Here is a 24464-nt window from a genome sequence, read left to right as displayed (position 1 = left end):
TGTTTTGTTTGTGTTTATTATTAGTATTTTGTCAATAAACCTGTGATTTATGATGACTGTTTTGCATACATCTATGTATGCCAAACATGAACCCATTCGGCACCGATTCCCACTAGCCAACCTGGTCAAAAACGGTAATATTTACCAGAAACTGAAAATTGAAACTCTAACACACAATTTGGGTACAGGTTCATATAGATTTGACTGAAAATGTGTCTTAAAACTGAGTTCGATATGACCCGCCAACACCTTATTCGTTACAAAAAGTTAACACCTAAAGAAGGTAGTAGAAGGAAGTAGAGGATGAAGGTTAAAGTAGAGGATGAATATTACTGGGCCGGGATGTAGCGGGGAATGCTGCAGATAGAAAATTTCTAGATGCTGATTTAGAGTTGGCTTCCTTTGAGGTAGCAACAAAGCCATCGCCGAAGTTGTTTATTAATACTGAGTTTGTCAAGTTTTGCTATTGCGATATCATGGTTGATTTTGTCGAAGACCGCAGATAGATCCAAGTAAATAGGATCGGTTTACAATCCGTCAGCGAGTCCATCGAGTACATAGGTTGTGTACCAGAGTCCAGAGCAGATTGGTCGTTGTCCATTCAGGCATAAAACCATGTTGGTCGTTTGCGACGTAGTGTTCACAGTGAAAGAGCATACGGTCTAAATAACCAGCTAGAATGGTTTGGAAACGGCACTTCAGGCGGTTTTCTGGTTGTAAGTCTGGTTTCCGAGTGTTTTTTTAGGGTGGTTCGCAAAGAAGCTACACAAGATATTTTAACGCGGTCTTTTTGTTTTCAAATCTTCCTACAATTTTGAAATTTAAAGAATTTATTTATGAACAATCTTGATTGTAACCACGACTCCGCCAAAAAATTGCACCCGACTTGGTGGCAAGCTTTCTTCGGTTCGAGTGGTTGAAACTGGAAAAGAGCTATATTTATGTAACTGTTATTCCAGTGGCTATAGCACGATACGAACAATTGGGAAAAACATATTTTGCCAAATTACTATTGTTTTAACTAAAAAATACAGCCGACTTTTTATCCAAGAAAAATAACAACAGTGTTTTTCCCAAAGAGCTTGTGTCAAATGTACTAAATAGTGATTGCATACCCTATTCTAAAATGCTTAAAACAATAACAATAGAAAAATACGGTGAAAATCCTGGCTGGAAATATACGTTTTTTTACATTCCTTACAAAAGAAATGTATAGAATTCCATTAACGCTTCACCCTGTAAGGTATGTGATATTCAGATTAGTACAAATTTTCATATATTTCTCTCATTTTCAATAAATGTATTTTGATACAAAACGAATAGTTTGCAATAATTTGTTTCCTTGTCAGCATTTTTGTATCGGACATAAGTAATGAATGAAACTATACAAACCATGTTTAGATGTTTTTAAATTAATTTCTCGCTATACATAGCTGCAAACTCTACCTCATCTTTATTATTTACTTTGTTGTATTTACCAACTATATGTAGGATTCTATACCACTGCTAGTAATGAACCATAATTTTGTTAACATTTTTTCCCTCCTATATCAGTGTTATATTATTATCAATCAACCACCTTTTTTGTGATAGTTACGAATGTAGCGAAGTATGATGAAATTGTTTTGTATAATAATAAATAGTTTGTGTGTATTAAAGCTTATGTGTTGCACACTTCAAACATAACCAGCAAAAAATGAAAAAACACACTCCTACTCATTTATTAAAACAATTCTGTTTTGTCTAACAAAAATTGTCATGTCGATGCGTTTCTATTGTTCAACGCCCAAATATTTATGTTTTTGTGTTATCGCGTAAATGCTGCCGTTGTTCTCCTAATCCCTTTTAATTCAATAACACGTCGCGAAGGAATGTACCTCTAAATACCTAGCGTTCGTTTAAGAAAATTGGAAGAAAACTAGAATAACTCGAAATTGCTAGCGAAAGCATAGGGTTCAGTATATTTACAAAGGATTATTGCTTTAGCACTTCTTCTAAGGTTACCACATTTCCCCAGCACCTGCTCATATGGTTTCATTTTATGCGAATTTATACTGTTTCCTGTTATGGATGGGTGGTAAATTTTAATCAACACGCATTTTAGTTTTGTTTGTTTATTAAATCTATGTGCGAATGCGTTGATGGTCACTTTCGCCAAATTTACCTGAATGCTCGTTCTCTTAAGGCGAATGATTTTACTTTTTAAAGGGTTCCTTTTCCGGGACGGGATGAGCTATGAATTTGTATTATCTTTTCGCTTAACTTAAACATTTTAGAATTTGAATTTGTGGGATTGGTTCCTACTCGAGTTCAGCAGTTTTGCTTTTTTTCTTTTGAACAATTTTTTTACCTGCCTAATGAGACATATTAAATCTACCAGTTTTTTTTGGTTATAAAACTGTATGTTTTGATATTTACATAAAATGGAATAAAGATGAAAATAACAAAGATACGCTGCCGATAGGAGATCACGCAAAAGTGTGATTGAAGCAGAATGGTTGGTGGTGGTGGCTCATGGAACAAAATTAATCTTTGCTAAATTTGGTCGACAAAAAACCTATCCTTTAGATAGGGGTGAGCCCTTGCAATGGCGGTTTTAAGCCTTTTTCTATGATTTTGCGAATTACAAGAACGTTGATTATAAGTTGGAACTAGTACAGAGAAATATAACATTGAAAACTCAATATCATAGCTGCATACGACTTACGTTTTTGCCGAACAACAGTGTATTCACATTGTACTGACCTACATTGGTCTCGTATTTGCATCCCCATGTGAGTCCAAAAATTTTATCTACCGGAAACTTTGTCCTTTAAAATAAAATTCAAAACTATGTCTTTCTGATACGATCCCGTTCGTCAGCTTGGAACAGGCAACAGTCTTCTTCCAAAGGGTTTAACCATATACCGACTGAAAGCTGTGCTACATTAAAGCGATTGTGTAAGACAGATGGGAAAAATTGCAGAATAAACAGTCCATAGGGGTACAATATTTGAGGGATCATTTTGGGAAGAGCAAATTCGTAAAAGTAAATTGTGCGTAAGATTTCGCAGCCGATTCTTAGTGCACATGACAATTTCAGGATTACTGCTACGATCCAACTGATTCCTCAGAAACCTTCCTGGCTGGGGCTCGTGTACAGACGACGAATTGGGTCATTAAGCTATGTGCTGTTTTCGATTTTTTCCGATGCAGCTGACGTTAAAGATACGTAATCGAACTGTTTTTCACTTTTCAATATAACAAATGAAAATTATTTTATAAAATTGAATTATCACGACCACACCTTCTATTGAACTACTTTGATCCCTATCCTTTTGCTGGGATAACTGTCAAATATGCTATCCCTTGTGGCTAAATTCACTGTCAAGGAAGATCGATAGTGTTAAACGATTACATTTTTTTAGATAATTAAAAATTATTCTGAAGTTTTAAAGGTTTCCATTCGTCAGTTTTTTGTTATCTTTCACGCTTATTCGAGAGAATAGTTAACACATAGCGCCAGGAAAACGCGAAAAAACTGAGAGGATCCCGTAACTTTTAAATAATTTGCATGCATCGATCCTAAATTTTTGTGATTGATTCAATTTAAGCAATACATAAAATTTGCTCAGGAACACAAATTGTGCATCCGTTTTTTTGAGCTAGCGTCAACCAGACGCTGCCTTTGTCCTGTCACTAAGTTTGTGTCGGTTTCTGATGAGACGAAGTCGAAACGCAAATTCCATAACTAACTTAACAAAAAATAATCATTTTTTTTTTAACCACTCCTTAAATGATTAAAATATTTGAAGTAAGAATAAGGCAGAAGGCCTATATTTGAGAAACGTAAATGTTCAAAGGAAATTTATCAATAAATTTTAATAAATGTCTTGGTATTGCTAAAAATTACACTTTTTTGTACACCTTAAGCGGCACCTAACGGTTTATTTATTTGCAGCAACTATTTTTTGGTATCCGTATGTGGTATACACCTATATGGTCTTTCCATTCTTTTGAGAGATTTTTCATTGCCGAATAACTGTTAAAACCAAGTCTGTTTCTTATCATAACCCGCTCCGAAAACAAACCACTTTCAATATTTTAAACAAGTTACTAGCAAACAAGGTACAAGTAGTGAGCACTTAAATTTTAGTTTTTTTAACAATTATTTGAACTGACAATTCGCTTGCAGCGCTTTCGTTCTTTCAAAATTCGAAAAAGGATCGATAAAAGCCGCAGTCCTGCCTAAAATGCTGAATAAAAACTCAAAATATCGGCCTTCGGCGTTCAGGGACGACAGATTCTTTTCCATATGAATTCATCATGTAGGGAGGACCTGGTCCAATGCGGACCTATGAGCTGCAGAACTAGGAGCGTGTCAACCGGTCTACGAGTACTTTGCTTTTCCTGAAAGCCTTGTTCAATTGCTGCACTCCCATTCTTAACTGTACCATCGAATGATTGTTAAACAAAAAGGTTAGGAATTTGATGTGGTTCCATTTTCCCTTAAAGGGTTACGTATTTTTTGTCAGAGTGACCAAAATGGAAATTTTAATCTGATATTCTAAAAGTGCATACTACACTGCCCAGCAAAAAAAACATTAATTTTTAACAACTCAATCCGTTCATCCCTGCGTCGAGCCCTAGTCCATTCAAAAGTATCTGCTCTAGCAAGCAGATTCGCTACTAGGTGACGCTGTATGCATCAGATTTTCATTGCAAGTGAATATAAGAAAGATAACACGGTGCTACAAAATAAAAAAAAATTATGTACTTTTTAAGTTATCTGTTAAAGTTTTGTACATCTGGTCAAATACAATACAAAACCACGTTTGATCAATTTAATATAACCTCAAAATCTTGATTTATAGTGAAAAAACTGTTTTTCAGAATTTTCGGCACTGAAAATTTCTCTGCGCAATCATTTTTCAACCGATTTTCAATTATTTCTGCGCGATCATTTTTCAACCGATTTTCAATTTATGCTGTGTTCTGGGAAAAATGGCCTTTCCAACGGTACACGATGATATGTTCTTTTGTTAAAAATACCATGCGGTTTTGAGACAACAATATCAAAATTACCATTATTTTGCGAATTTTTATGAAAAATATGAAAAATGCTCTTTTTTTTATTAAAAAACCATTGTTTAAATTCAGAGAGAAATTTAAATACGCATTTAACTACCTATTTATCATCAAAATCGGTTGAAAAATGGTAGAGGTTATAATTTTTTACCCAACTAGAAACATGACCGCATGAACTTTTAAGGACGGTCTCATAATTTAAAAAAAATGATTTTTTTGCTCGATTACGTATACATTTTCAATAGTATGTGTGCGAGCTTTGAAGTTAAAATTGGGTAATTTTAGTTTTTTTTAACAATTATTTGAACTGACAATTCGCTTGCAGCGCTTTCGTTCTTTCAAAATTCGAAAAAGGATCGATAAAAGCCGCAGATATCCCTTCGTTACAAGTTTAATAACTTCTTCTCGCAAAGTTGAATTGATTTGCAGTCTTCGATAAAATTACAGGCAATAAAAAATCTTCCTTACTTTTGCTTGCAGTAATTTCGGGTGCATACAGTGCCACCTAGTGTCGAAATTCTAATTAGTTTTCTCTATGGAATTTTTCAAAAAATCCCATCCAAAATTCAAGCACCTTAGTCCGATTTGGTTCAAATTTGGACACTCTTGGTGGGATTAGGAATAGACGCAAGGATAGGCCAATGAAGGTCATTTTTTTCTTATCACTCTAGTGCATAAGTTTAGGAAAATGATCTTAACATTTCCTCAAGATCGGAGTACAACTTGTGTTACGTTACAGCTATTCATAGACCATTCTGTTTTAACGTTTCCTTAGTGCACTGAACTTTAAACTCGAATATCTCGCATTTTTTTTGGAAAGCTCCTTTGCGACGACCACGATACTTCAGAAACAAATAAACAGATTATTTTTCGGATTTTTTTACCAGTTGTTCATTATTATATCAGCAAGTTAAAAAATATTTTTTTTAATGAATATTTCAATTTTTCCGACCAAAAAATCAATTTAGATTGGGCAGTAATAAGTTGATTATTATTTGTCCTAAAACAATCTGAAAACTGAAAATTTGTTAATTTGTATGTATTCACTATAAAAGAGACTAGAATAACAAAGGGGCACTATCCGAATTCAGTGAAAAAATAAACTATGCTACAGGCTACAAGCAGCACTGTAAATGTTCAAAACTCGCAAATCATGTTTGTTATTATTCCGCTTGCTTCTAACCGCTAGTCTGCCCGCTTCGCTTGCGTGTTTTGTTGTTTTTCTGAACCAGTTGGAACATAGTTATATCCTCAGGAATGAAATGCTTCGCGAAATTCTGCACCAATCAAACCGCACTGGGAGCGAAAAAACATCGCGTTTTTTCGATCCTCAGCGAAGCCAACACAAAGTTTGAAGTTTTGTTTACGAGTTTCTATCTTGTCTGCTTGGTAGTGACAAAACTGCTTCGTTAGCTGTTTTATAGATTTGGAATAATAACTGCTATTAATTTTAATGAAGCCGTCATCTACTGATGATAAAACTGATACTAATTTTAGTTTGTAACAAGCCATCCCATTTCTTCCTTTGGTATTTGTTAAAAGGGAATAGTTATGACTACAAGTTGGCATGTTATCGATATTTGAAGTGTAAATCTGTAAATTATTCAATCACTTAAAGAAATCGCCAAAAATGATACTAAATTTTTTAGATAGATTGTTTGTTTAGAATGATATTGTGTGTTATTACTGAAATAACAGACAATAAATTACAGAAACGAAACGTGGTATCTGTTTGTTATTCTAGTCTCTTTAAGCTCTCTGACCCCAATAGTTGCACCTTATGAACTTTCCGGAAGGATACTTAAGAATAAAAAACCAAATTGATAAACAAGAGAAAATAAATTTTTCAAAAATGTGGATGAAGTGTGAGAGGCGGATCTCTAGTATTTTCAACAATCTTTCTTGAAATTAGTTATTTTACAACTTAGTCTTCGATACCAAAAATATAATTTTTACTTTTTGACCAACATAGAACCTATCTGAACCAGAACAAGATGCCTTTTCAATTACAAAAACATTCTAATTGACATTATTGTCTAAGTAATAAGGAAAGTCAAAATATGTGATAAATTTGCATGCAATTGTTTGTAGTCTCTCTAATCTATGAATAACTAGCGAATTTGCATTCACCCAACATCGTTGGCCCATCTAGAACTTGAACAGCTTATCGTCAGAGCATAGCATCGTTGGATAATGCAGCTGAAATTTTTACTATTTATTACAAAAGCGAATCCTTTCATTAGGTAGAAAAGTCTTTCTGTCTCATATCACTCGAAAACAATGAACAAAACTACAATTTATCAAATAAGAAATAAAAATAGCCAGAAAGAAAAAAAATCCGTTCCAAAGAACCTCTATTCTATTATGTATATTTCCCTCTCCCACTAGGAGGAGTGATAAAAAAATAAACCCAAACTCCTACTTCAGTACCCTCGACGTTAAATCATAATCTCTAACTGGGACTGCCACTACGTTTATGGTTCGGTAGTGGCTTTGTTAACACCCGTATGTTTTACTTAAACTTTTCCCTTCTCTAACGTTCTCGCACGTACTAATCCTTCTTTCACCTGAATACGCACACATGATTCGAAAAGAATGCCGAATTATACCTTACTATGATGTACTCCTGGGACCCCAGCATGTCTGCAAAGTACCATAAGCGGAAGCATGATCATGTTTGTTATTATTCCGCTTGCTTCTAACCGCTAGTCTGCCCGCTTCGCTTGCGTGTTTTGTTGTTTTTCTGAACCAGTTGGAACATAGTTATATCCTCAGGAATGAAATGCTTCGCGAAATTCTGCACCAATCAAACCGCACTGGGAGCGAAAAAACATCGCGTTTTTTCGATCCTCAGCGAAGCCAACACAAAGTTTGAAGTTTTGTTTACGAGTTTCTATCTTGTCTGCTTGGTAGTGACAAAACTGCTTCGTTAGCTGTTTTATAGATTTGGAATAATAAGTGCTATTAATTTTAATGAAGCCGTCATCTACTGATGATAAAACTGATACTAATTTTAGTTTGTAACAAGCCATCCCATTTCTTCCTTTGGTATTTGTTAAAAGGGAATAGTTATGACTACAAGTTGGCATGTTATCGATATTTGAAGTGTAAATCTGTAAATTATTCAATCACTTAAAGAAATCGCCAAAAATGATACTAAAATTTTTAGATAGATTGTTTGTTTAGAATGATATTGTGTGTTATTACTGAAATAACAGACAATAAATTACAGAAACGAAACGTGGTATCTGTTTGTTATTCTAGTCTCTTTAAGCTCTCTGACCCCAATAGTTGCACCTTATGAGCTTTCCGGAAGGATACTTAAGAATAAAAAACCAAATTGATAAACAAGAGAAAATAAATTTTTCAAAAATGTGGATGAAGTGTGAGAGGCGGATCTCTAGTATTTTCAACAATCTTTCTTGAAATTAGTTATTTTACAACTTAGTCTTCGATACCAAAAATATAATTTTTACTTTTTGACCAACATAGAACCTATCTGAACCAGAACAAGATGCCTTTTCAATTACAAAAACATTCTAATTGACATTATTGTCTAAGTAATAAGGAAAGTCAAAATATGTGATAAATTTGCATGCAATTGTTTGTAGTCTCTCTAATCTATGAATAACTAGCGAATTTGCATTCACCCAACATCGTTGGCCCATCTAGAACTTGAACAGCTTATCGTCAGAGCATAGCATCGTTGGATAATGCAGCTGAAATTTTTACTATTTATTACAAAAGCGAATCCTTTCATTAGGTAGAAAAGTCTTTCTGTCTCATATCACTCGAAAACAATGAACAAAACTACAATTTATCAAATAAGAAATAAAAATAGCCAGAAAGAAAAAAAAACCGTTCCAAAGAACCTCTATTCTATTATGTATATTTCCCTCTCCCACTAGGAGGAGTGATAAAAAAATAAACCCAAACTCCTACTTCAGTACCCTCGACGTTAAATCATAATCTCTAACTGGGACTGCCACTACGTTTATGGTTCGGTAGTGGCTTTGTTAACACCCGTATGTTTTACTTAAACTTTTCCCTTCTCTAACGTTCTCGCACGTACTAATCTTTCTTTCACCTGAATACGCACACATGATTCGAAAAGAATGCCGAATTATACCTTACTATGATGTACTCCTGGGACCCCAGCATGTCTGCAAAGTACCATAAGCGGAAGCATGATCAATTGTTATCTTGTTTGGGGAGCTGCATTTTCTTCTTTCTGACTTCTTCCTAAATATAGTGCTGGTTTGTTCGTATTTTTTATCTGCTACTAATTGTCTTGATCGTTGGCTGTGATGGTTGTTCAGCTTTAAATTTTGGCAGTAAGAATAAAACATGCAACTGAAAAAAGTAACGATTGACTGAATCCAGCTACTTCATTCGTTTTTTTTTTGCTAAAATGATAGGTGGTATCTACGCAAGTGGTAACAGGAAAAAACGTGACGGCGATGGTGACTGCAGTAGTAAAAATAAGATCCTTGGTACGAAATTTGATTTCTTTGTGGTGTTTTCCATGTATGTGGTGCGCATAACATTGCAGGTGTGCAGTCCGGACACTTTCTTACTGTGCTTTGACTTTGTCAGTTTGGGTTGCCATCGCCAAGTTGCCATTGATGGGCACGGGGACGTGTTTGCTAGTATACTCGACAGCACTGCTGCTGGAAATCGTCTTGGCAGACCGTTTGCCTTTACGTGCGTTCGTCGAAAGGTAGGTCTTGTAGAAAAATCGAGCAAACAGAACAAAGTAGCTGAAGTACATAGCGATCGATAGTTTGATGTTCATCTCTGAGATGTTGCAGCTACCTTTGCCGGCAGTCTGCAGGAAACCGTGCGCCCAGATATTAATTGCACACCCTACAACCATCTGAGTGAGCTGAAGGGCCGTTATCACCATGGCAATCGAGCGAGGAGGCTTGAAATTCAAGGCTCGTAGCGCATAGTACGTATACATCACCGAATGGACACAGTAGTTCATAACGATGAACCAACGGGCAGAGGCGGTATATTCGGTATACGAGAACCACGAGTACATCAGGACAGTGATGTGGTGGTACCAGTGCAGGAAGATAAGCGGTTGCTTTCTAAGTACGATGAACACTGTATCGCCGAGCTCGGGAAGTTTGGATAGTACGAACAGCCACGTCCAGAAACCACTGACGCGATCATGTTCGATAAAGCTGAAACGAAAAAAAAATGCACACATTAGTTGACTTGCCTTATACAAAGCTCAGTAGATATGAATTGCAGCAAACATTTTCTTTAAAACTGTAGCTCACGCAGAAACAGTTATTGATCGTGCATCGAGGTTCAACGCACTGTTTAAGCTGCTAGAGTGATTTTCTTCCATTCTCAAGGTCTCGTAGAAGCCTGTCTTTATAAGGTAGCAAGCGGCTGCTAATTTGCAAAACAATTTCGACAAAAGCTAGAAGCAACACGCAGCTGTCAAGTTTTCCGATCAAGGCGAGGTAAAAAATTTCGTTATGGCACCTGCACCTCGATACAAAAATGATTGGCACATATTCCACATGGCCGGTCATCTGTTTCGTGGGTATTTTACTTTTCTGCTTCGGATTACATGAAACCAAAGTGAGACTAATTATATCATGTTAGAACAAAGTATCTGGACTCATTGTTCGATTACTACACTGCCGCTAGAAGCATAACTGTCCCATGTGCTATGGGAATCCCTATACACATGGGACAATTATGCTTCTAGCGGCAGTACATGGATTGTTCGAATGTGAATCTAAGGGGTTAATAGATTAACAAGCTGCGTATCAATGCGAACAACAAGCTGGATTTCCTAGATGAATTATAGGTATTTGTAGATTAATCAAAATTAATCACGTCGTCGTGACTAAACATTTGTCTGGTAAAGACGGTATTTTATTTTCGCTTGGTGCGAGCGTGAATTCTATAAGGCACGCTCTGGGAACATTTAGTTCCAGGGAATTTCCAAAAAAATTATCAATTATCGACAAACAATCGTACCTTATGAGGTAAAAAATGTCACAAATCGTGTATACAATCGGTTTTATTGTAGCTTGCCGTAAAATGATATTAAAGGGTGAACACGAAATAACCTACTACCAAATCTCTTGTATTTATCGAATAAAACCCCAATTTGTAGGGAAGTTTTGTACAGGTATTAATCACACTTTGTATTAATTTAATATATTATTGGTGGTTGTTTGAAGAAAATTTTCGACATATTCGCTTCACTCTGTCCATAGGAGCTTGAACAGTCATACCTTTTCCTCAAAACTATTTTGGGGCCATTCATATACCACGTGGACAATTTGGGGGAGGGTAGGGGGTACGGAAAAATCCACGCTTGTCCATGGGGGGGGGGGGTATAGAAATAGTCCACGTGGACTCACGCTCATAATTTTTTTTTCTAATTGAGGTCGTAAAACAAATTTGATGTGATTGGCATGAGCGTTTGACGTTTTCCTTCAAACCATCCCAAAACTGCGCAACACTTAAAGAGTTCCTAACAGCATAGCATGTGCATGCCAAAAAATCAGTGGAAATCAACACCGTGCAAAATGTTGCTCCCAGAAACACCTAATTCTATCTTCCTATATCGTTTTACACAACTATTTTAGAATTTTAACTCATGTTGATTTTACATGAGCCAATTGAAGTACTTAAATTTTGTGTTATTATGACGAATGCAAAAAAATGTATTTCACAAATGTCTAAGAAAACCTATATAGTTTGAAGCTAAGACGGGACTTGCCGATAGAAGTTCTCTTATTCTTTTTTTCTGTTCATTCCATCGTTCATCTCACATAGCCTCTCTTTTTGCCTTACATAGTTTAAATGAACTGGCTGCATTTGACACTACCCCCATGCTGCATTTGACGTTCGATTTTTTGCTATTTTGCATGTTTCGTCTCAGGTTTGAACTACATTTTTTCGATTCTTCAGGTTACAGCCAGTATCAGTCCAACATAATACGAATATCTGAAACTGGCCATTGTGAGGAGGGGTGTAGGGGTACATGAATTGCCCACGCTTGTCCACGAAGGGTGGGGGAGGGGGTCAAAAACGAAGGTTTCTTGGTACACGTGGTATATGAATAGCCCCAACTCCCTAAGCATTTGCATTTCTTTACTTTCTCTTTGATTCTCTTTGAGTTTTCGCTTCAGCATAGCCTCATGAAAGGTGTGCGGAATCAAATTGCATCGTAGGAAAAAGTTCGCCAAATTCCCCCTTTCCACCGATGGTTTCCAAACTTTCAGGGAATAAAATAAAACATTATTAAACTTTTTTCATGTTCGTTTTATTCACTTTCATAGCCATATGCAAATGCACGTACCTTCCTCTTAACACTACTCATAAGGTGTTGTACAACGTTTGGGTCAACTTATTTTTGTATGGAAATACATTTTCCATCATTTCTGCGATTTCACTTCTTTAGGATGCTTCAGGAGTACCTGGTTCATGATAGTCTATTATCTGTCAATTGTAAATTGACCTCCATAGCCTTGCACAACTGCAGAACATCTTTCAAGTAAAGGCAAGGGACTACATCCGGCCCATAGACCTGCCCATTGACCACTTTCCACATCATGTATTTTTTGGGCAATTTCATATAACTTCTGCTTTTTCACTTCCTCCAGGACGTCAAACTTAGGACCAGGAAACTGCCGGAAATCCGCTTTCACATAAGTCTCGTCATCCATGAGGAGACATTTTGGTTTTTTCAACCGCTCAGTGTAGAGCTTCGGTGCACGTGATTTTTCCACTGTATTCTCGGGTTCATCGCGACTCGGCACCTTTTGGAGTTTGTTCGTGTGTAGTCATTTACTTTATTTTTGTATCTTGCACAAAAGTTTTGCTAAGATCCTTTTTTTCGGCCTACCTCTGACTGAACTATTGAGAATCCTCCGCAACTACCTACTTGTGATCCTTCAACTATACAGAGATCCATTTTGGTCACTTATTTCCTTCCTATCGAATCACGCATTTCCTAATGCCAAAAGATCCTGACTCCTGCGGTAGCAGACAAAGGGTTCAGTCTCCGGTAAACTCTAAGCTTGCTCATATGATCCTTTCCCCGCATTTCTAAACATTCTTCCTTCAACTCCTTGCTCTCCCTTGAGTATTATGGCTCTTAATATTGAAAAATATACTTCACTTTCCAATCCCTTGCTAATTGAATGTCGATAAAAACATAAAAAAGTTCGTTATATCGTTTTCAAACACAAGTTTCCGTAGGTTGTACCATTGCTAGCTTCTTGCTAATGACACGGTGAGACAGATCCGGATTTTCCAGAGACGTGCGCAAAATTTGCCGCTGATGTTATTACGACTCCATTTTCACAACGGTTACACTTACTTACTTGATAGTTGATGGGCAAGAATTCGCTTCGTTGAATCTACGCCGAGTGAAGAATTCTCCTCCACTGGACCCGATCCTGGGCCAATCTCTTCCAGTCACCCTGGACATTAAGTGCTTTTAGGTCCTCTTCCACTGCAAACAGCCATCGTGTACGCGGCCTGCCACGGAGTCGTCGGCATCTTCCCGGTTCTCTACTGAATATTATCTTCGCCTGCCGTTCTTCCGGCATTCGTGCCATATGACCATACCACCACAGCCTGCCGTTTTTTATTAGCTTGACAATTTCCACTCCTTTATATACTTAGTGTAACTCGTGATTCATGCGACGCCGCCAGATGCCATTTTCTTCTTTACCGCCGAGTATTGTTCGCAGCACCTTACGTTCGAACACCGAACGCTCTACGATCAACTTCCTTTAACGTCCACGTTTCATGGCCGTACAAGGCAACCGGAACTATCAATGTCTTGTACAACGCGAATTTTGTCTTCGTCTGCAAACTACGGGACTTCAGCTGGCTCGAAGTCCGTAAAAAGCCCTATTTGCAGCTGCAAGAAGCCTTTTCACCTCGCGGGTAACATCACTATCGCACGTCACTAGAGTTCCAAGGTACGCAAATTCTTCCACTACTTCAAATTTATCACCACCTAACACCACTTCACCACCAACATCACTATTGGACCCACGTATTCTTCCAGCTATCATGTACTTCGTCTTGCCGGTGTTGATTGTGAGACCAATTCTTGCTATCTTCCTTTTAAAAGGCACGAATGCCTCTTCCACGGCTCGGCGGTCGATTCCAATGATATCAATATCGTCCGCAAATCCTAGGAGCATATGCGACCGAGTGACGATGGTACCGTTCCTTTGCACGCCTGCTTTCCTAATGGCACCTTAAAGAGCAATGTTGAACAGCAAGTTTGACAGCGCATCACCCTGCTTCAATCCGTCTAAGGTTGCGAAGGACGTCGAAATCTCATCCGCAACCCGAACACTTGATTTCGATCTATCCAGCGTTGCACGAATCAGCCTAATCAGTCGAAAAACCATGTTATATCATTATCTGCCATAGCTCGTTTCTTTTCACTGAATCGTACGCCATTTTGAAATCAATAAACAGATGGTGTGTATGCAAGTTATATTCCCGGAATTTATCTAGGATCTGTCGCAGGGTAAACAACAGTTACACTATTGCTAGTGAAATTCATGCAATGTAAACAAAACACATTAAACTAATTTTACCTAAAATTTCAATTGAAAACACCGAATTGAAGTTAAAACAGAACGTGATATAATTTCATTCCGTACACCCTGTAAATTTCGATTGGACGCAGTTCAGTTCAAACATGAATCGATTATGTCCTTTAGGATAAAATCCATGTTATTAACCTGTTATTAACGGAGCATGCTCTTGAAATAAGAACAAGAAACTAAATCTATCTAAAACAATGTTTTGTCATTGTGTTGACTGTTCCGAAAAGAGCAAAAGACGTTTTTGGGTTAATTTCACCTTGAATGGAACCTTTTGTGACGCTTTCCACAGGTTCAGATTGCTTGCGTATTGCAACATTTTCGTCTTCATATAACGATTGTCCACTTCGAAATTACCATTTCCGATGTAAACGCCTGTCAAGGTATTATTTGGAAGTCAGCTTTGATGTATGTTTCGTCATCCATTACAGAGCAACTGTATTTGAACGAGCAGGACTCCCTAGCGCGGCTCTTGTCAACAGTTTACTCACGCTTGTGGAGGTCTGGTAATATTTAAGCATTGAAGGTATGCGATTCTGGTCTTGTCGTAACCGTAAATCCTGGACGTAAATTTTTGAAACACTAACCTATTTGACGCGTTGAAATGTTGGGATGTCTGGTGAAATTTACAATGAAATTAAAACTTTTTCCACCTTTTTAAATGTAGCTTCTATCTCCATCGTCTTCTTAAATGCTGCTATCTATTTGATCCGTGCTGATGACCATGGTCAATTTTTAGTACTCTTCAGACGGTTGAGAAATATCTTTGGATTGGTTGGATTGCCTCATATGCCCTATCTTCAAGAAGGGTCACAAACTTGAGTGCAATAACTATCAAGACGTAACAATCCTCAATGCCGCCTATAAGGTGCTCATTCGTGCTCTACTTTGCCGACAGCGAACATTGACTGAATCCTTTGTCAACGAATACCGAAGAGGGTTTCGACAAGAACCATCAAAGACAGACCACATGTTTACCCTGCGACAAATTCTAAATTATTCCAGCGAGATAACTTGCGAACTCACTACTTAACCGGATTCGTATGAAGCTGAATGAGTCTAAGTTAAGCGTCAAAATATCCGGAGAGACATTCGACTCTTCGAGGTTTTGTTTAAAAACTAACAATACTAGAATCCGTGAAAGATCCGATAGAAACACTGAGCAAATCCGGGGTGTACAAAGTATTCTAACTGCTATAAAGTTTATATTGGACAAAGCATGGGAACACTAGGCATTTGGTTTAAGGAGCACATCGGAGACATAGCGAAAGCTTCTAAGGGATCTTATCGATAGACTTATAATAAGAACAACGAAGACGTGTCGTAGTTGCAGTTTTTTCGAAATGGTACATTATGATACGATTGCAATATCGTCAATGCAATCAGCTTAACGAAAAGAATAACACGAGTCTGTTATCTCTAATGGGCGTCATAAAATTTTTGATATTGAAATTACCCACCAAGGGTGCTTGAAGATAGATTGTGCTGCACTGGAATGTCATAAGAAGTGCAACAACGTATCCACTCAACTTTCAAAAACAATTCGGTACAGCATTTTTCGCTGAAATCTTCCCAAACTCAAAACAAAAATTCAGCTGCTTCTGAGGGATTCCATGAGAAACCGGCCGACCGAAAAAAATAAGACCATCGTCGATTCGAACGAAACTTTGCAGTTGTGTTCGGTTTATGAATCTCCATGATTTTCTCCAGCAATTGCAATATTTTGATACAAGAGAAATTTTTAAAAAGGGCGTAGGGGTTCCTACGTGCATTAATTTCAAAAAAATAAAATTTGGTCGATTACTCTATTTTATACAGCAAAACTATCTGAGAACGAGTTACAAATAATGAAAAAAATGCACTGAAAAAATGTTGTCATTTTTCACAAAAACAAACATTTATTTTAAAAATTCAAATTGCAAAAGAACCCATTTTTAAATTTTTTATATTTTGTCAACAAAAACCTAAAGAGAAAAGAAACATTTCTAATGTGATCGCAAGATAGAGAACATATTGGTAAAAAAGTTTTTCTAGCAATAACTTTATACATAATTTTCAATTTCGTGCTATTGACATACAAAACATTAGTTACATTACAGAATATAATTCTAAGTATCATTTTACATCAAAATGTATTTAACAAAAATCTTTCAAAATGCGATAGTTTTCGAGATATTTGCAATTTTGCTCCAACAAAAGCGATTAATTCATGTAATTATGTCCTTTTTAAAAGATATTCGCGTTACCCCAACATGCCAACAATCTACTATTTATCGATTTAAAGACGTGTGAGAAACTTTTTCAGTGTATTTGGATCATGGAGAAGCTCTCAATAGAAAAGTTTTCCTTACAACAACTTTTAACATATTTTTATAATTCAAACTATATTTGCAGTCAAAATTACAATTTTCTTTTTGAATATGGTTTCAAATGCCATTTTAAATCAAAATGCATCTAACAAAAATTTTCTGAAATGCGGTAGTTCTCCAGATATTTTAAATTTTGTTTGTACAAAGATTTTATTTTGTTTTCTTATGACCTTATTTATTCGCGTTTTTTCATCAACAACAATAGGTTTTTCAAAAGGCGCATAACATTTCCTGTAACTTTTCCGTTATTCAACCATAGGGTCTGATGATTCGACGATAAAGTTGAAAAATGACACAACATTTTTTCAGTTTATATTTTTGTGTGAAGAAGTATTCATTCCCTGTAACTCGTTCGCAGATAGTTTTGCTGTATAAATTAGAGTAATTGAACAAAAATATTTTTAAAATTATGCACGTGGAAACGTCGACGCTCTTTTAAAAAATTGCTATTGAGTCAAAATGATCTTATTAGCTGTGGAAAATGTTTAGTCTTGTTTAGTCAAATTTTCATCGAAATATAAGATGGTCGGGCATGATTTTAGAGATTTTCGGACGGATCTTCGTGAAATTCCTCTTCTGAAAAGTACCATAAAACTTTTAAAACAAAAACATCAATTTTTCCGTTGGAAACAATTAATGTTGAATTGTTTTCTGCCGATTTTTCTGTGCGGAGATTTTATAAAATCTGTGACGATTTCCGCGGTTGAGGTAACATTTTGGAGATCTAGATTTTTCCGTCGCAGAAAATGAAAATCAATCTCTCATTTGAAATGCATGAGGAATAAAATCCCGCAATTAATTTCCCGAGGTGTACAATAGCCTTAAAACGTGGGGGAGGGATCTAGTCCGGGATTTTGTGCAGAATTTCGAGCGTGCAAAATTTTCTGTGGAGATCTCTCCAAGCTGTCAAAATAAAACTTCTGTTGCTTCTAAAAAATACCAACTATTTCAGAACAGCACATATTTTTAAAGCTAAAATCAATTTTCCCGTCGCAAATAATTCATTTTGTATGCTTCCGACCGGATTTTTTTGTCTGGAGATTTTGTATAAAATCCGTGACGTTGACCGGAATTGGGTCTACACTACAGAAATCTTGATTTATTTGTATAGACTTTTTCCATCTAGGAAAATCAATATCCATCTCCCATTTTAAATAAATGGGGAGCAAAATCCGACGACTAAGCTCTCGGGGTGTACAGCTGCTTCAAGATTTCATCACGGAGTTTGGAGTTGCCTAAAGATATTTCATCACAGAGTTTCGATCCGAATTTTGTGCCGGATTTTATTCACGGAAAATTTTCCACCGTTATATCTCCAAACTGTCAAAATAAAACTTTGGATGCTACCAGCACAGATTTTTAAACATATTAAAAACAATAACTATCCCGTCAGAAACAATTCATGTGGAATTGATTTCGGCCGATTTTTTTGTTTGGAGGATTTTTAATTACAAAAGTATAAGAGGCATAGACGCTAACCGAAGTTGTTATTTCAATGTATTTCATTCTGGAAATGACACGATTTTGTGCTCAAAAAGTAGGATTACCGCCTAATATATCGTACTGTATCGCAAACTAATTTACTGTATCTGCTGAAAAAAGATGGGTGGTAATGTCAGAGACATAACAGTAGTGAAGTAGAATACATTTTAGCCTGTTATGCAGCAAATTGTTACTATCTTCGAAAATGTTGTATTAAAATCAGCTAAATTAGATCTTGAAGGAAGTTTTCAAATAACCAGGATGAAAATTAAAAGCCCTTTTCAAAGCTATCATGCAAGTATCTATAGAAAATGTTTGAGTATTTGCCATTCCCGAAAACTATATAAAATTTCGATGCTTGTAGACTTTTAAAAATGCCGGAACAACCGATCTTATACAATATAACAATATAACGGGTAAAACATGATGATGAGTTATGTTCTACCATAGACCATGCGGTAGACTTGGATGCAACGCCCAACTCCTACTTAGCAGAAGGCAAAGAATTCTTCACATTTCCTGTCGATCATGTCCATATGAGCCTGCCTAGTCCTAGTTTTCCGTTCTATGTTTATAACTGATTCACTCTAGAATACCTATCCGTCTTTCAATTTCATTACTTTCGTTTCTCTTAGTCTCAAATTTGCCGAAAATAGCCAACAAAATTGATACAGTAGAACCTTGCGGCAATTAAAACATAGTAACAATATTTACTTCTATTTTTCACTCTACAACAACAGTACCACGAGGAATTTAATGCTACAACCAGTAGCAACATTTTAGCGTTTTTGTATGGTTTGATTATGTAAATGCAGATGTGGTGTGTAATGCATCAACAGCGAGACATTGAAAGGTGCTGTTCGAGTGAATTCTCACTGGCTTAAACACAATACACACCCTTCAAAAATGATTAAAGTTAAATTGAGAATGTCTGAAAAAGAGGCCATCTTCGAAAACGAAAGAAGCAGTTTTTTCGAGTGCAAAAAGCTGCTTAATGCTTTTCCAGGCTATATTCCATTTCATATACTACCAAAACAACATGTACTACCAAAAAATATGAATTCAGACCATGAGCAAGTATTATGAACTATTCGTTTGCTCAGGAAGCCAGAGTTGCACATATGTAGATTACATTAATACGTGCCTGTTATGTGGTCGAACTGCACATTACGAGATGCCAAGCACAGGAACCGTTAAGAGCAACTTATCTATGACCATCCAATACGACACATAGTCTATAATACCATCGTCTTAACCAAACACGTAACAAATTTGTGGCAGCGGCTCAGACAACAATGATAACAGAAAAAGATGCGCCCGGTACCTCCAAATGAACAGCCAGCACCATTAACGAAGAAACTAATTCCAAACACGGCTGGTGCACACCATTCCATCATTAACGATGATGAAAACGATATCGAAAGTGTTTGGTCCTCAAAGCCCAGCCGAATTTTTTAGAGTTTGACTATTCAATTATAATTGCTGTAGCGCATTGTTTATTTTGTGGAGAAATTTATCAGGATTCATCAATACGTTCAAGAGTCGAAGATCAAATTGCGTTAGATTTGAAAGGAGAAATGAAGACCACCGCCTTAAACTTTCCAAAATCAACTGTTAATACCGTGCTAAAACGTTATCCCGGTTGGATCGCGCAAAACACCAAAAAATGTACATCATATAACCGCAACCTACGAGATCATCAGGGTTGCCCAGGATCGCCGGCCGTGATTTGGCCGAAGCGTTTAGTGCGGTGTACAGCATAGTTCGATGGCCGATAAAACTTACGTAAAAGTGGACTTAGGATAAATCCAAAGTTCATAAGTTTACCCTACTAAACGATACGGACAAATTGGCTCGCAAGTTGATGATTTGGCAGGGCATCTGCAGTTATGGAAGAAAAACTAATATTTACATCCTTAGAAATCTTCCATTCTAGATGTTTTAAATGTTTCTTCAACTCGAGCTCACTGTCAATAATTTTGGGAAGCTTACGATTCCTATTACTAGTATAGTAGTAGTAGGGTTCATCTTTTTCGGTTCAAAATTCACTTTTTTGATCTGGTACCATTCCAACATGCTTCGAGTGTTTTGTTGCAGAATGCCAGATCAGACTAAACCTTCTGAAGTCGTCCTATCTTGTATGTCTCACAGCTTGTTGCTCCAGAGGAGAATTAGAGAGTGCTAGTTTCACCACGTCTACAAATCCCCTGCTAGGTCAGACATTTTTGACTTATTCTGACATTTTGTTCCTTCTAAAATGCTGGAATTCCTAATTGGGACCTGATCGTTGCAATATTCCTACCCAGGGAGATGTCGATTGATACGCAAGTTCTACCATCCATAACAATACAAGTTGATTTGGAAAGTAACGACGTGTAAAGTTTTCAGACACAAGTGACAATTAGATTTGTTATCTCCTGTACGTTGTAAGCATGAGACCAGAATGGTAACAAAACTGATAGACATATTTTTTTTTCGTTTGTCATTTCGGAATTGTTTCCGTTAAGAGAATTTACCAAAATATTTAGTTTTCATCAGTGACTATATGGTCGGTCATCTCAAATTTAAAAAAAAATATTCAAATTTAAATTTTCAATTGATTGTGCTCGACATGTTAACATTTTTTTTTACTTAGCACTCTTAGCGTGCCTTTATACTAACGTTTTCGAGTCGCAGCTATCGGATGCAGTGATTTATTTCTACAAAATACATACCACACACAATACAACATATTGTAACAATAACAATTTTTTTCGCATGTTTTATCAAACCATGTATACTATTTATGTAATAGATTAGTAGTATCCTATGAAAATCGTTTCGTTTCATTGTCTTTGCTTCACTCACAGCCCATCATCTCGCCGCCACACTGCAAGCAGGCTAACTATGAGTTATGGCAGAAAACATCACTGCCTATGAGCAATAACAGTAGCGCAAGGCTAATTAATTCCAACCAGGAAAAGCAACAATCACTCCCGTCCTGTCGTGGTGTCCGTCCAGTGAAATTTATAGTCACCCGGTCTCAGGTTCATTGCTATGGACTGAAGGAACGCGATTTGCATTTCTCGACACGAAGGCTTCTATTTTGGTCTACAACGCAGGTGCTTCCTGCTCGATCCACAAACTTCCACATCCCACAAGCTCAATCTTCAATGGATGGGAAATGACGTATAGCATAGAGGACGAAGCATTAGTCGTTTTCGCGTCGGAGCGGATATAGTGACTAATGATAAAGTCTCCCACGAACAATTAACACCCTTGACAATCCATTAAGGAGCTGTTTGCGTCATAGGACGGGAATATTTCCAAAGCTAGTGCGAAGCTATCATAGTATGGTGTCCAAAACTTTTGGGATACATGTCGAGAAAGACAGACTAATGAAAATTTGAAGTTCATTGACATTTATTTAGCTTAACATGTACAGAAATAACGATCCAGAAAAACGTTTGATTTTTGGGACATTGTCACAGATTTTTTAGGGATGGTTATTTTATCTCTCAGTTGCAAGGAGCACTTTGCGTTATTGTTGAAAGGACAAACAAGTATAGAAAGCGCAAATTGAATCAGAATTGCGTATGATAACAAGCTGTGAATCCACCCACGCTAGACAAAGTACGGATGGTCTTTCGAGAGCTGCAAAGCGGTAAGGTTGGCAAGGACGGAATACCAGCCGAAAAAAGTAGGGAGTGAAGCAATCCGCTGCCTAATCACAGTGATCTGCTTGAAAGAAGAAGGCCTTAAAAACCCTATCTACCAGTAGGGCAATAAGTTCGCGTAACGATTTCTAATACCGTATAGTCTGTTTAGGTTTAGCAGATTCCACCCAACTTGACACAACCTGGTGAATACCAAAGCAGTACTAGCAAAGTGGGGTTTATGGAGAACGTTCAACGATAGACCAGATTTTTGCGCACCGACAAATTCTACATAATTTTCGGGACTACAACTTGCATCTGCTTGTGAATTTCAAAGCACCGTACGCTTCTGTGGAACGAAACTGTGGCAGATAATACTTGAATGGGACTTTCCGACAAAATAATTAAGCTGTTTCGTATGACGTTTGATGGATCAAAATCGAGTGGGAAAGATATTCAACTCGTTTGTGAAATTTGTCTACACAAACCAATAGTCATTTAAACACAAACGTTGACAAATAAAAGAATACATATAAGTTAAAACGCTAGCTGAACGTTGTTGTATACAAGCAACAGGCACATGAAGGCGCGAAGAATTGGCTTTTTGTGCTATTCGGAACTTGTAACTTGTTCAGTATAACCACAACGAAGATGTAATCATCTCTAAAAAGTCCTAACAACATATGAGTACGAGACTTCTGTGTCAGTAAACTTTGTCGTTTTTTGTTGGTTTCTTCATAATTTCATCAACTGCAATTACTGATGAACAGTGAGCAGTTTCCTCACGAGGTTGGTAAATACTTGGTCAATGCTTCAATAACTACTCCGGCCATTAACTCAACTTGTGACGCAAATGTGCGGCCCGACCAAGCAATCTCGGATGCTGAGTAAGCTAACTTTTTGCATGATATTCCAATCGGAAGACTCTTCATCGACCCAACACGGGAGTGAAGCACAAAAAGTGTTCGAATGATTCGAGCTGCTTTTTACAAGTACTTTGTCTTCTATCGAATGCTGGCTGAAAAGTGGTTCTGTGCTTTTTTTTGTTATTTCGAAATAATTTAAGCCGCAATTACACTGCGTTGTAGGATTCTATTTTGCTCCCTGCGAAACTGGAAAGTACATATAATGAAGGCCAAAACGCAACTCAGTCGTGGTGATGTTTGCTCTTCAGGAAGTAGAACCAGAGTTCCTCTTGCAGTTGGTGCTGTCTCTTTGTTACTACTTGGAATTGACGTAGGATCTATGGTGGCTTGCCTATTTGAAACATATTACATTTTTATAATTTTCACAGACTTAGCGGAATGATTTAATTTCATCCCAATATGTGTTTTGCTTAGACCATATTTTAATATCGTTATTTTATGGATACTAAAATATTATCTAAAAACTCTTACTGGGATCATACGAACATGTAACAATAGTTTTTACCAAAATTGTTCTCCACTAAGGAGAAATATAGCATAGTGCAGCTTGCATAGCCCTGCTAAGCCAAACCAAATGTTTCGATTTCATATATCATATATCAATGTATTTTGAATTAACTGACGAGAAAAATGTAAAATATGTGCTAACACAACATGAAAATTTAGTAAAACTACATATATTAAAGCGTTAGGTAGTTATTACAAAATAACAAGATTGACATGGTGAAAATGAGCTCAACCCCCTACTTCATAAACTCGGATGAACAAGTTGATTTATTTTGATCATGATCTGCCGCATTCGAGTAAAACAAATCTGACCATGAACGCAGCAGTTCTGGTTATACACTAGAACTCGTGGAGATAAATCGTAACCGACTTTGACGGATGGAAAATCGATAACCATCACTCGCGTAATGAATGTTGTTGTTGCTGTGTTGTCTAGTAGGTATTACTTGCATTTTAAACAATCCGTTCTTTTGGTTATTTGTTCAGATGTACATAGGCAAGTACTCGATTGCTATTGATTTCATTCGATTTATTAATTTAGAATGAGATTTGAAGGTTTTGTTTCACCAAATAAAACATTTTTCCTGTCTATTTCAACTAGGGTAACAGCTCCCTAATTCATCTTAGAACCTCTATTCATCCCACCCATTTGAACACATTAGTTAGAGCAGTTTCTGCTATCTCCGTTCAACGCATTAGCTTAAATGGTAGGGTGAATAAGGGTGCGTTGTACTCGACTTTTCACTTCACTCAAACGCAAGTATTTTACATTTTCCAGGTCAGATTCTTCAATGTATTACTTCTTAGGAACGAAGCAAAGATGTTGAAACCTATTTAAGTGCAATCCAGTTACAGTTGGCTGAGTTA

The 24464-nt window shown here is 36.8% G+C and overlaps 1 protein-coding gene across 4 annotated transcripts in view; it reads right to left on the bottom strand.

Annotated features, from left to right (window-relative positions):
* Positions 1–4061: 4061 nt before the first annotated feature.
* The window catches only part of LOC131693247 (elongation of very long chain fatty acids protein 6), a 150687-nt gene continuing 130284 nt past the window's right edge, over positions 4062–24464 (bottom strand). For all 4 annotated transcript variants that reach the window (XM_058980919.1, XM_058980920.1, XM_058980918.1 and 1 more), the window contains one exon: positions 4062–10256. In XM_058980919.1, the coding sequence (XP_058836902.1) occupies positions 9641–10256 (616 nt within the window). In that variant the 3' untranslated portion in view covers positions 4062–9640. The remainder of the gene's footprint in view (positions 10257–24464) is intronic.

Source organism: Topomyia yanbarensis, chromosome 3 (genome assembly GCF_030247195.1).
Source record: "Topomyia yanbarensis strain Yona2022 chromosome 3, ASM3024719v1, whole genome shotgun sequence".
In the NCBI taxonomy this organism is placed as follows: Eukaryota; Metazoa; Arthropoda; class Insecta; order Diptera; family Culicidae; genus Topomyia; species Topomyia yanbarensis.
The sequence above is the reverse complement of the archived record's forward strand: the minus strand, read 5'-3'. Positions and strand labels throughout refer to the sequence as shown.